The sequence below is a fragment of the Dipodomys spectabilis genome, unplaced genomic scaffold, assembly GCF_019054845.1.
Source record: "Dipodomys spectabilis isolate Male_0828 unplaced genomic scaffold, ASM1905484v1 ptg000043l, whole genome shotgun sequence".
Taxonomy (NCBI): domain Eukaryota; kingdom Metazoa; phylum Chordata; class Mammalia; order Rodentia; family Heteromyidae; genus Dipodomys; species Dipodomys spectabilis.
Genome location: NW_024870720.1, coordinates 20,354,180 through 20,367,408, shown reverse-complemented (window position 1 = coordinate 20,367,408; position 13,229 = coordinate 20,354,180). Strand labels below are relative to the sequence as shown.

Sequence of the window (13,229 nt, the reverse complement as noted above, 5' to 3'; positions counted from 1 at the left end):
AGCAAAGATTCTTTGCTCAAAATACTCTAAGTAGGTGGGTAGTTGTTCCATTGTTTTCTGCCTAACACAAATCCCTGCAACCTGGCTGAAGGAAGGTGGCTCTACTTGTAGACACTACAATTTTGATCTCAAATAAGGTCAGAAGGGCTGGGATGGGGGGAAAAGGCAGAAGAACAAAGATGTGGTGTTGGTAAATGGCAAGGTTTAACCTTTCGAATATTTGGGTCATCTCCTGGGAAGAAAATATTCACCAAGGAGGAAAATCAAACCTCAAAAGAGAACCCAGAGTCTATAAACGCCACAATGGAACTAAGATGTGACAGGAACGGAGAGATGTATTGATTCCCTTGTCCCAAATTTCATTAGAAACACGGTATCTATGAACACAGACAAGAAAATATAGATAAGAGAAAGAAAACTTAGAAGAGGTTAAATATAGCTTTACTGATTCTGAAAAAGAAAAGTAAAAAGAATATAAGACAGTACAAAGAAGACAGTTTTACTAAATCATTTACAATCTAACTTTTCTTATTTTCTTTTTCTATAAAATATTTCCTTGCCTAGAAAGTTGTATCATTTGCTATTGTCAAGGTAAGTTATTTCTCAAGTTGTCATTCAGTTAAGTATCTATTTAATGATGCCTAAAATCCTGTGCAAAATTGTTATACTTTAGGCTAGAAGTATATTTTTCAGTAGTAGCATGTGCAAGGAATTGAGGCCGTGGGGGGTAGGGTGGAGAGGGGGAGGGGGGAAGGGGAAGGGCAATAGGGCAATTCCCACTACTTTCAAACTTTCCTTGGAAATTTTACTTCTCTTATGGAAGGCAACAACCTTTGTTGAATTTTTCTGTGTATTATCTCTAATGCAATTCCTTATTATTTATCTGATCAATAATTTTTTGTTTACATATTTTTCCCACCAAAATAAATGTTAAATCTCAAATCTGAAGTATGCCTTATTCTAATGCAATGTAGGTTGTCAACATACATTATCAAGAACCATGAAGTTTATGATTGAGTACAGGATTTTATCTAACATGGATAATGAAAAGAGCATATTAACTTACTACGTAGCTAAGATACTCATTCTAAGTTATGTAGTATGTTGTATGACACAGACAATGTTAGGCTCTAAAACTTTATGAAGTGTCTGGAAAAACAAAAGTTTACATGGATTCAGCAGCTCTAAGAAAAGGAGCATAAACTTCATCAAAAATAACTGAAGCTGGGTATGGTGGCTAATGGTCATTAATCCCAGCTATGTGGAAGGACTGTGATTCAAGGCTAGCTCAGGCAAATTAATAAGATGGCCTCTTTAATCAACAAGCCCAGGTGTGGTGGTATGCAGTGTGATCTCAGATGCAACATATAGGGAGGGTTAAAGGCTGAGGCCAGCTTAGCCAAAGACACAAGGTTATGCCTGAAAAGATAAATGAAGCAAAAAGATCATAATAGCATATAACTGAAGTGCTAGAGTGTCTGCCTCGTAAGAGAGAAGCCCTGAGTTCAAACATCAGTATTGCCATAAATAAATGAATGAATAAATAAATAATAATAAATGTAGCTAAGGGACCAAGGAAAAAGATCTTAGTCTTTGAGGCACATACTTTCACAACGTGGTGTTGACGTAGTGATGACAATTATAAAGGATTGAACAATATATTGAACAACTGATTGGACCATATTATATGCTGAAGAAAAAGATGGAAGCAACTCATGAGAATATGAAGCAGAAAACTGAATCTATGATGAGAAACAAAGTACTTTAAGAGCAGGAATTATACACAGAGGACAACCCTGTTCTGCTATCTCTACCTAACTTATATTCTTCATGGAGCATATAGATATACTACCAATCACATTTTACTTCAATACATGCATCAAGCAGCAAATGGCATGTAATTTCAAAAAAAATGATAGGGATTTGAAGCAGGTGAGTGAATCCTTTTCTCAGGACCTGGGTGCCGTCTCTGAGCTTTTTGACTCAAATCTAGTGCTCTTACAATTGACCCACAGCTCCACTTCTGCCTTTTCCCCCACTTTAGTGGTTACTTGGAGATGAGAGTCTCATGAACTGGCCTGTCATGGCTGGCTTTGAACCAGAATCCTCATTTTTGACTCCTGAATAGCTAGGATTACAGGCATAAGGATTTTCAATATTGGAAAACTCATGCATTTTATATTTAGAAAAGGAAAATTAGCTAACGTTGATCCAAATCAGGTTTATAACTATACCAGAGAAAGTATACAGGGTGAGACCTAGAAAGCTTTAATAGTTAAGTTTGGCTGAAGAATTCAGGTTTTCTGCTAAGAAATTAGACTATATTCTACCCTCATACTACCTAATAATTCATTGTCTTTCTACTAAACCAATCCATATTTCCAGTGAGTCATAGTAGGATTTTTTTTTGGTTTGGCTTTTACTTTTTTGTAGCATTATTTTCTTTTAAAATATGTTAAATTTCTAGGCAAAATTTTGCTTTACAGTTTTAACTGAAATATATTAAGAAAATATAAATAAATATTAGCATGCCATATGTTAATGAAGGTCATGTATAGAGTAGTAGTGAGTACAACTGAGTTTATAATTCTTATTTAGTGAAACAATCAAATTGAATATTTTAATACAATAAGAAAGATATTTCTAAGGTTATCAGTAAGGTTTCAGGGTTATGAGAAACCTACAAATAGAAGATTGTAAGAAATCCACTTGCTCTCTCTGAAATTTTATGAGAAGTGAAGCCTGTGGTAAAACGATATTTTTAATGGAAAAGTGTAAGAGGTAGTAAATTAAGCTGATGATATTTTAGAATGAATTTTGCAGAAGATTTTGGAGTAGTGATCTTCAAAGAAACTCTGATGAAATACAGGAAATTGAAGAGAAAGCTGTGAAATATTTTAGTGCTCAAAAATTATGGTAAAATCTGTAACTTGCCATTTTACTTCTACTATCATGTTTCAAAATATGAGAATGAAAATACGACTGTAAAGTTTCTAAAAGTGTCTTTACAAGTGCAGTACATCCTATTATACTGTTATAAGATGTCATTCTTGAACAGGGTACAATATATTTCACCAAGATATTGTTATGCAAATCAAATAGAATTATCTCATTTCAACATGGCCTATGCCTTTCATTTTTTTGACATAATACTAGTGAATGATAAATTGTCATTAAGATCTTTATATTTTGTATAGAACAGATAGCAATATCTCTGCTCTCTGTAGATATAATTGAGATGGGCCTGTAAAGAAAACAATGTAATAAAAAAATTAATGGAGATTTAAAAACAAGAAAACCCTACAAATGTATGCATTTTCATAACAAGCATCAGCATGTGAAATGTCACTAGATAAACTTTTACTAATTAATCATACTTTAAGGCAAACAATATTTCCTCTTGATTTCTTAATATAAATGTCTTTCCTTACTGTGAAATCAACTCATTTCTTTTTGTCTGAATTACTATTTTTTTGAAGTATGCACACTTCAGCTGTGAGTAATGTGCTGCCTCTTAATATATGCTTAACTGAGGGAAGATTCAGAATAGTCTGTGGTACAGTAGACCTGCTGATCCCAAGATACTCTGTTCCTTCTGAAACATCAAAGGAAGTTGGAACCTGGGATTTGTTTATGATCCCAGGTGTTTTTTATCTCTGAGATAATGAGCTGCACATCTAATGTAAGTCTACAGGATTTCCTGAGTGATTTTACACTAAGAAATCCCATGATAATTCACAAGTCTTTTTTCAGATGATGAGCCTTTCTTTAGGTAGAAAAGTCAGAAAATGTTCCATAGTAAGTTGTTTGATTCTTCATTATGCTTGTGCTAAATATACCTGTACCATATCTGATACAAAAGTTGCAAAGGCAAATATCTACAGCTTTAAAAATATACTCTAAAGATTTATTTAGCTCATGTAATCTTTGTGTTTTCTTACCAATCTGTTTCCTCCGGATGAACATATTTCTGATTCTCAAAAGGTAAAGAGCACAAGAAACTTAGATATACTTTACAATGTGTCAATTTCTGTTTGTTAACAGATTATTTATTTTCACTATCTATGCAAAACTGTCCTACTATCTCCTCAGCCTTTTTTCAAAACATCTATATTCTTAAATGAATGGTGTGAAATTACATACTGTTGTATAAAATTATCCCAGAAAACTTAAATGCTATCAGGACCTATAGGCAACATGTAATTCTTCCAACAGTGAGGAAGGAGGTAAGAATCATCAAAGTTTTCCAAAATAAAATCCATCTCTGTCTTTTCATTGTTTTGTTATTATATGTATTCACAGAATATATTTACTCAGTGCATGAATAGCTTTGTTATATACCTTTCCTCTTAATGGCAAAAAGTAGAGGAGTGTACATACTGTAAGGGACGCATTCGTATTGCACTTCAAGGTACTTATAAGTTCCTGGGCAAGGGTCTGGGAAAACATCAGGGCCTGCCACCACGGCACACTGGGTTCTGTTATTGCATCTGAAACCAAGAGAAAGAAAAGTTGAGAATAAGTTTATGCCAAGTTAAATCATAATAAAACTGATGGTAAGTCATTATTAACATCTACACTAACCTTATTTTGGTTGTAAATTACACAGATTTTAAATACGGTTTTGTTTAACCAAAGGTTTTTTTTTAATAAGTTTTTTATTGCAAAAAAACTGTACAGAGGGGTTACAGTTGTATGAGCAAGGTAATGAGTAACATTTCCTATCATGCATTAACTCCTCCTTTGTTTTCCCCCTACCATCCCTTCCCTTCCCCCCTCCACAACTACACTCCCCTCCTTCTGACCTCCCCTCCTTCCTGCCTAAACTGTAAAGTTTGTTTTTCAAAATAGTGTCTGGTACATCTAATTCTACAATGGGTCAACCTGTATCCCTATTTAAGCACTTTGTTTTTCCCCTTCCCTTCCCCAAATTGGAGAAGTGTATATACAAGATGCTGGGCGCAACATCAAATACAGTGAAAACAGAGGTTATACTGTGGGGAAGGAGCATACAAAAAAAACAACAAAAAAAATCAAATGGTACATTATAAATACATTAGGAAAATAGCAAGAAAGAAAAACCAACTTGTGTCCCTAAATTTTCTCAATAGAGACCCAGAAACACAAAAAATTAAAGAAATGTTGGACAAATGGGATTGCATGAAGCTGCAGAGCTTCTTCATGGCAAAGGACATAGATAACGAGACCAATAGAAAGCCCATGGATTGGGAGATCTTCAATAGCCATAAAATGGATAAGGGTCTCATATCTAAAATATACTTGGAACTCAAAAAAATTAAATCCCCAACAACAAATCCTCAAAGAAACAACTGCTCAATAAATAAGTGGGCTAAAGACTTAAAGAGAAACTTCTCTGAAGAGGAAATAAGAATGACCAATAAACACATGAAGAAATGCTCAACCTCTCTATTCATAAAAGAAATGCAAATCAAAACAACATTGAGATTCCACCTCACCCCAGTTAGAATGGCTATAATCAAGAACTCTAATAACAACAGATGCTGGAGGGGATGTGGACAGAAGGGAATCCTACTGTATTGTTGGCGGGAATGTAAACTTGTTCAACCAATTTGGAAATTAGTATGGAGACTCCACATAGAGCTCCCCTATGACCCACAATCCCACTTTTGGGCAATTTCCTGAATGATCACAAACAAAACCATACTAAAGCAACCAGCACAACTATGTTTATTGCAGCATTATTTACCATAGCTAAGATATGGAACCAGTAGATGAACCTCAATAGATGAATGGATCAAGAAAATGTGATATATATATAATGAAATTTTATGCCTCCATCAGAAAGAATGACATTGCCCCATTTGTTAGGAAATGGAAAGACTTGGAAAAAAATATATTAAGTGAAGTAAGCCAGGCCCAAAGAAACAAAGGTCCTATGGTTTCCCTTATTTGCAATAACTAGTAGATATCTGGGACAAGTAGAAAAATTCAAAAGCTATGTACATATGACCAGATAAGATGATGTTTAGCGAAACCAAAGGTTTTAAACTCATTAATTTAGTGCGTATAGTAATTTTTTTTAATTTTGAAAAGTAGATATAAAAATCAATCTAACTGGAGTTAAGTATGGCCGATGGAACAAAAACTGGCCCAGAAATATTGCTAAGATAAGAAATATTTGCTAGGCAAAACCCACTCCCATTCCATGAAATATATGTAGAAAAAATAACCACAGTTTCAATGAAGCACATTCAAAACAGTTTCAATGAAGAGTTGAAAAATGATTACAATAACTCCTCTTAATTCTCTTAAATTCCTCCAAAGAAAAGTAATATTACTAAATATTAGCAAAGGCTTAAAAGTCATTAAAAATCTGTGTATTGAAGAGTTAAACAGAAGACATAAAACCGTAAAGCTACTGGAAGAAAACATAAAATAAAGGACTTTTCTGGATTTGTTCTATATATCATATACAAAATTGCCCAGTATAAACTGAAAGGTCAATTTTACTGGAAGTTCCATAAGTTTGTACATTCTAACTTCAACCACAGAGGGATTGTCAGTACACAAAACTTCAGTATGCAGGAAACAGCCAATATTTAGCTGATCAAGAACGGTGAAAGTCAAAAGCACTTTTATAAATCTATGAGCAGTTCATTCTTCAAGTTTGTGCAATACAATGGTATTTCCCTGACCTCTAACTGATTTTCAGACATACATTTAAAAACATCAAATATGTTCAGGTTTAATTCCCATAATATGTCCATAAATTTTGAATCTTAAAGTTGTATTCCTGGAATTCCTAAACTTGACTAAGTAATATTATGCAACTACAGAAACATATTTGAAGGTGGATTGATCTTCAAAGAAGTCCAATTTACAAGTATTCTACATATCTTTGGCAAGATTTGATAAATTATTATAAACATGCATCAGCATCTATATAATATATTCATCAAGCCCATTCCAGAAATAAAATGATTAGTTATTTCAGATATCTTAGTAGAATTCATAGAAATAAGCATTCAAAGAATAGAAGTGTGCTTTCAAATGAACACATCCACACACACATTGCTTGGAAAAGCATTTCAGTCCTGGTTCTATAATTGTGATTTCTAAGCCCTAATCTTCCTGTCCTTGAATGCTCTGACAATGGCTAGATGGAATAATGAAAGTTTTCATTTCGAAATAAATGGAAGTACATACATTTTACTTCATTACCATCTACTTGTGGAAAGGTCTGAGAGCTGAAAATCCCTTTATTGGCAGGTATGCTTAACCAAATAAATTGAAGCCTGGACTTCAACTCATTATCTGAAAAGTGTAGCAAATTGAGATACTACTCATTTTCATCCAAATAAGGAATAACATTTTAAATGATCTTTATTCTTATGCACTTTATATGTACAGACTTTCCTGAAGTGAAGACAATGTCAACTTCTCTAGAGTTAAGTAAAATATTCATATCTGAATTTATTTTGCAGACATATTTATGCTAGTTTACATTTTTTTCTTTTTTGGAAGTCAAAAACAGACTTAATTCATTATATGTCATGAGAATGCTAGAAGGGATTCTTTTATTCTAAGGTAAAGAATGTGATATTTGCATTCCTAAGAGAAGATGAAGGGTATCATACTGAATTATTTAGTTAAAACATTTTTTTTCTGGTAAATATGTGGTATTTCCAAATGAAACTATTTATATATGAAAACAAGGAGAAATGAATAAATCTTGAGAAAGCAAATTGAAAAATGAATCTCACTAATAATATATATTTAAGTTAGTTAACATTAAAACCTGTGAAAGAAAAACTATAAGATGAGCTAGGGGGAAAAGCCCTTGGATTCCTTACATTTGCTTTTAATAAAGTTCTAAAAATTAATAAAAAAAACACATGAGTAACTGTGTACATGTGTGCGTGCAACTTGGGCTTTATTAAAAATAAAAGATTTCCAAACTATGAATAGAATGTAGAGGAAAAAATAAGTGTAGTTATCAAATCCTGTAGAGTTAAAATCTGTACCTAAAATGTGCATTATTGAAAAAGCTCATTATGTTTCTATACACGAAACTTTAGTTAGTGCGATGCTTTATAAATACAATGTAACAGTTATGATGTCCACCATGACAAAACATCAAAAAAGAAAAAAAAAACCCTAACAAATGCCAATGACTGAAAACTCATAATCCTCTTGTGCCATTTTCTTCTTCTATGTTTTGTCTTCTACCTCTTCTCTGATTGGTTGTGCTGGCCTTTTATATCAAGTCCACATATGAAATCAGATATATACCACTCAATCTTAGAGCCCAGTCATTTCCATTCCTAGTAATATTTATGAGAAATGTGATGCCATTTTTCTGTTTACCACAAAATGCACACAGGCTGCAAAAATAGCAAACACAAATAAAAGTGGCTTTCTATAAGACTTACATTATATGTTAAAATTTGAAACACGGATTGGTTACAATTGTTTAATAATGTAAAGGAATTATTTTCACAATTTGAAGTCTTAAAAATTCTCCTGGGTTTTCTTTTATGGTCCAAAAATGATTATGTCATGTCTATGATTATTTTGAGATGACAATATAACAATATATATATATATATATATATATGTATTTTAAAAAACCTTTTATTTTATCTTATAAACTGCTCCAGAGGTTATGATTCAAAGATGCTATCAAAATGAGCAAATGGCAATTATCTGCCAACATATTCCTAAAATCAGGACAACACACAACATGGACAAGACGAGTTTTGCCTAGTAAAGGTTCATCACTTAGGACCAGAAAGGTGTTCAATTTCCATACAAACATTTGGCTACTCACAGAAGAGTGAAGCAATCAAGGTCTGGTAGTTATCCTGAAGAAAATGGAGGTTCAGGACAGATTTGTGGTAAGCAAACAATAATTGGCATATTATTTTCTTAAGTCCATTCCTCTACTGAAAACAGACTAGTTTAGTTCATGCAGAGTAGACCTTTAATATTTGCCAGTATGTGTCCCCAAGAAGACTAACGTTGAGGGAAGTCTGCAAAGTTGTGGTGTGCATACCGTTTAGTGCTATGCAGTCCAATGGACAATTCATTGCAGCCCAATGGACAATTCATTTTGCTTGCAGTTATTCAAGTTCCACTGCAGCCATGCCACTTTCTAAAATTTTCACCTTACCATTTAAATCATAAACATTCACTTGGACCTTGCTTTTGTGGCACTTTTTATTTTTTTTTATTTTTTCCAGTCGTGAGGCTTGAACTCTGGGCCTAGGCGTTGTCCATGCGCTCTTGAGCTCAAGGCTAGCGCTCTACCACTGGAGCCACAGCGCCACTTCAGGTTTTCTAGTAGTTTATCAGAGATAAGAGTCTCATTGACTTTCCTGCCCGGGCTGGCTTGCTAACTTTGCAGCGTGATCCTCAGATCTCAGCCTCCTGAGTAGTGAGGATTACAGGCGTGAGTCACGGCACCAGGCTCACTTTTTGCTTTTTTTGAAGGCAGATTCTCTCAAAATAAAGGGGAGGGGACAATCAGCACATCACAAAATGACTTAAACATAACTGAAAAAAACATGGAGTTGACGTAGAGCTTGTCTGAATCAACAGACCTCTGTCATACATATAAAGAAATTATTTCTTTTTAGAATTTCTCGGTTTTTTTTTTTTTACAATCTATTTACTTTTTGGTCAAAACCCCATGTAATAACTCCACAATAAAAGCAAGATTACTCTCTGATTTATTTATGTTCCCACAAAATTCAAGAGGTGTGGCATGATTGGCTGGTGCCTTGGACCGTTAAGATGTAGGGGGCTGGTGATTGGTGGTTGCCAATGCCTGTTATCCTACCAATTGCAAGGCTGATATTGGGGACATCATGGTTCACGGTCAACCCTGGCAGAAATGTTTGTAAGACCCTTTCTTAACCAAGAGCTGTACAAGTTGTTATGTGCTTGCTATCACAGCTACTATGGGACATGTAAGATGGACAGTGTATCCCAAGTATATGACCAGACAAGAAACAAGACATTATTTAAAAAATAACCAGTGGAAAAAATGCACTGAGGTATTGATCAATAGTAGATTTCTGGCCTAACAAGCACAATTCTCTGAGTTAAAACCCTAGTAAAGGGACGGGGTGGGGGGGGGGAGGGGGGAAGTACAGTGTAAGATGTATGTGTGTGCCTTTGGATGAGGTGGAAGCATGGCCTCAGGCTGCGATAGGATTGCTCCTACACCTCTCATCCCTCCCTCACCATCCCTGCTCCTGTTTGGCTCTCTAAGAAGGTCAAACCACTGGTATAATACAATCTTGTACTTTGACCTCCAAAACTGTGTTCACTAAGCTGCTGCCTCAAGTATTTCATAAGAGAGATTTGAACCTAAAACTGAATCACATATTTACTATTATAAATTTGAGCTGGTCATGATAGTGCATGCCTGTCATTCTAGCTATGTGAGAAGTATACATAGGAGGATTATGGTCCATGGCAGTCTGGACAAATACCAAGATCTTATTTGAAAAATAATGCCTGGAGATAAGGCAAGGCCTACTTAGCAAGTACGAGGCCATGTCTTTCACTTAAACCCTTTCCTATCGAACAAAAAAGGAAAAAAGAAAGAAAAGAATGAAGGAAGAAAGAAAGGAAAGAAGGAAGGAAGGAAGGAAGGAAGAAGAAGGAAGGAAGGAAGGAAAATAGGAAGGAAGGAAGGAAAGAAGGAAGAAAAAAATAAAAATATATAAAATAAGTTCATCTATACATACACATACATATATACTATAAATATTTAGCAGTTACAAAAACCCACAAGACCTGAAATTTTTATGCTTAAAAATTATATTGATTGGGCTGGGAAGGTGGCTCAGTGGTAGAGTTCTTGCCTTACATGTATGAGGCCCTGGGTTCAATTCCTCAGCACTGCATAAGCAGAAAAAGCCAGAAGTGGTGCTGTGGCTCAAGTGGTAGAGTGCTCGCCTTGAGCTGAAGAGCTGAGGGACAGTGCCCAGGCCCAGAAGTCAGGCCCCATGACCGGCAAAAAAATAAATTAAAAAATAGATAGATAGATAGATAGATAGATAGATTATATACATTTTCTGATTAAATATTTTATAAAATAATCTCTACTATAGTATGCTAAATTAATATTAAAATGAAGTTGTTATCAAACGAACATAGTTATACAGTAAAACTGAAAAGAAATTCGTTAAAATCCAATGAGGTCAGCCAGGTGCTGGTGGCTCACGGCTGTAATCCTAGCTGCTCAAGAGGCTGAGATCTGAGGATCGCAGTTCAAACCCAGCCCGGGAAGGAAAGTCCATGAGACCCTTAACTCCAATTAACCACCAGAAAACCAGAAGTGGCACTGTGGCTTATGTGGTAGAGTACTCGCCTTGAGCTGAAGATCTGAGGGACAGCACCCAGGCCTAGACTTCAAGCTCTACCACTGACCAAAAAACAAAAAAACAAAAAGAAACAAAACAAAACAAAACAAAAACAAAAACTAATCTAAACTAAAACCAAACAATGAGGTCAAATGAAGACTATATACTATAACCATTTGTCAAAAAAGAAAGGAAGGCAAAAAAATCACCTATGGAATACTATGCATGCATAGTTGTAGAAACCATTAAAGGATTTAGAACAAATACAATTATCACTCTGGTGTAGAATAATAATGAATTATTGATTATTCACAAAGTGAACAGTTAATATTTCATGATCAGTTCAAACCCTATTTAAAATTTAAAAAGGATGTTCACATTTTGATAACCTTTAATGCTTATAATGGTTAAAACTTTTATATCATAAATTCAATTTATACAGCTTCTACCCTAATTCTACTTTACTAATACTTTTAGTGGCTTTATAGTGTGCTTTATAATCCACTATTCTTAAAATTTTTACAGTGCAATAATCACCCACTACCACTACTTTGTATATCCTAACTTAGAAAGAAAATAGTATCATCAGTATCTAGAGTCACTATACTATTTTAAGTATTGTTTTGTTCAGTCAGATAAAAGTTCCATAAATATTTTTGATAACAAATGAAATATGTTTATGACAACTTAAGATGTAAGTAGACATTTCTACTACTAATAGACTTCACTATTCATATAAATATGTTACATAATTATGTATGTGAATGCTCTGAGGTAAGGCAGTAGTTTCCCATACTTTTAATGATTTATTTTTATTTTAGTAATAAATATAATTTTGCTAGAGAACAGTCTTTTTTTCTTCCACTTCTGTTTCTTATTGTTTTGATGCAGGTAAGTCTGTTACCTCTATAGAAAACAAAGCTATAGAGTACAGGTGAGGGTATAGCTATATTATATCAGAAAATTAGAGAACTGAAGAAACCTGTAAGGTTAAAAATGACAGCCCCTAATAGTTGTAATGTCACAAGTCAATAGAACAAAAGAACCAATGTGAACAAAAGCTTTGAAAAATTAATGTCTGGGGTGCAACATTCTAAGGTAGAGAATATAAAAGTTGACATAAGCCTTATGGATTTTCCTGACTGTGCTGGCTTGGAACCACAATCCTCAGATCTCAAACTCCTGAGTAGTTAGGATTACAAGCATGAGCAACCTGCGGCCTGCTAAAATACCTTTTAACATATATAACTCTAAGTAAACTGTGATTGAACTGAGTCATATGCATATGCATGTTTGCATGTATTAATGTCATATATGTGTGCACGTGACACACACATATCCGTAGACTGTAGCTCTTGAGGGACATGAACCTTGAGAGTGTCACAGGCTGATGGTCCCTTGAGACAGGAAAGAGAGAGCCTGTTTCCTTCTGTTGCATTCCCTGTAGTCTCATTATACAGTGATACCTGCCTCAGCTTGAGGGAAAGCCATGCTCACCCTTGAGATAGAATCAGGTTACATAAAAGCCATGGAAAACTTCAAAGACTTTGAAAGGGAAGTAGAAGAAAGAAGGAAAACAGGGGGAGGGAAACATGCTTTTTATTGGTTGGCATTTGATACTTAAAATTACTACAAAAGAAAAGTCTGAAAAGAGTGGACATTTGGCAAGTGTGTTCAAACTGCTTACTGTCCTTACAAGGGGGGAGAATACTGGAAGGCTTCCTGAAGTAAGAAGACAGGGTCTGAGCAGTGCCACATTGTCCACTTGGTGTATGGTAGTGTCTGGCATCTTGTCTTCATGGGAGATTTTGAAACTCCCCTTCCCGCTCCCCCCACCCCACCCCTGGCTTTGAGGGTGCCTGAATCCCTGGA

At 34.7% G+C, this 13,229-nt stretch overlaps 1 protein-coding gene across 1 annotated transcript in view; it reads right to left on the bottom strand.

Moving 5' to 3' along the window:
• Positions 1–13,229, bottom strand: part of Adgrl3 (adhesion G protein-coupled receptor L3) — a 703,150-nt gene that overhangs the window by 314,600 nt on the left and 375,321 nt on the right. Inside the window, exon 6 of the mRNA XM_042678231.1 lies at positions 4,381–4,490. Within this exon, the coding sequence (XP_042534165.1) occupies positions 4,381–4,490 (110 nt within the window). The remainder of the gene's footprint in view (positions 1–4,380; positions 4,491–13,229) is intronic.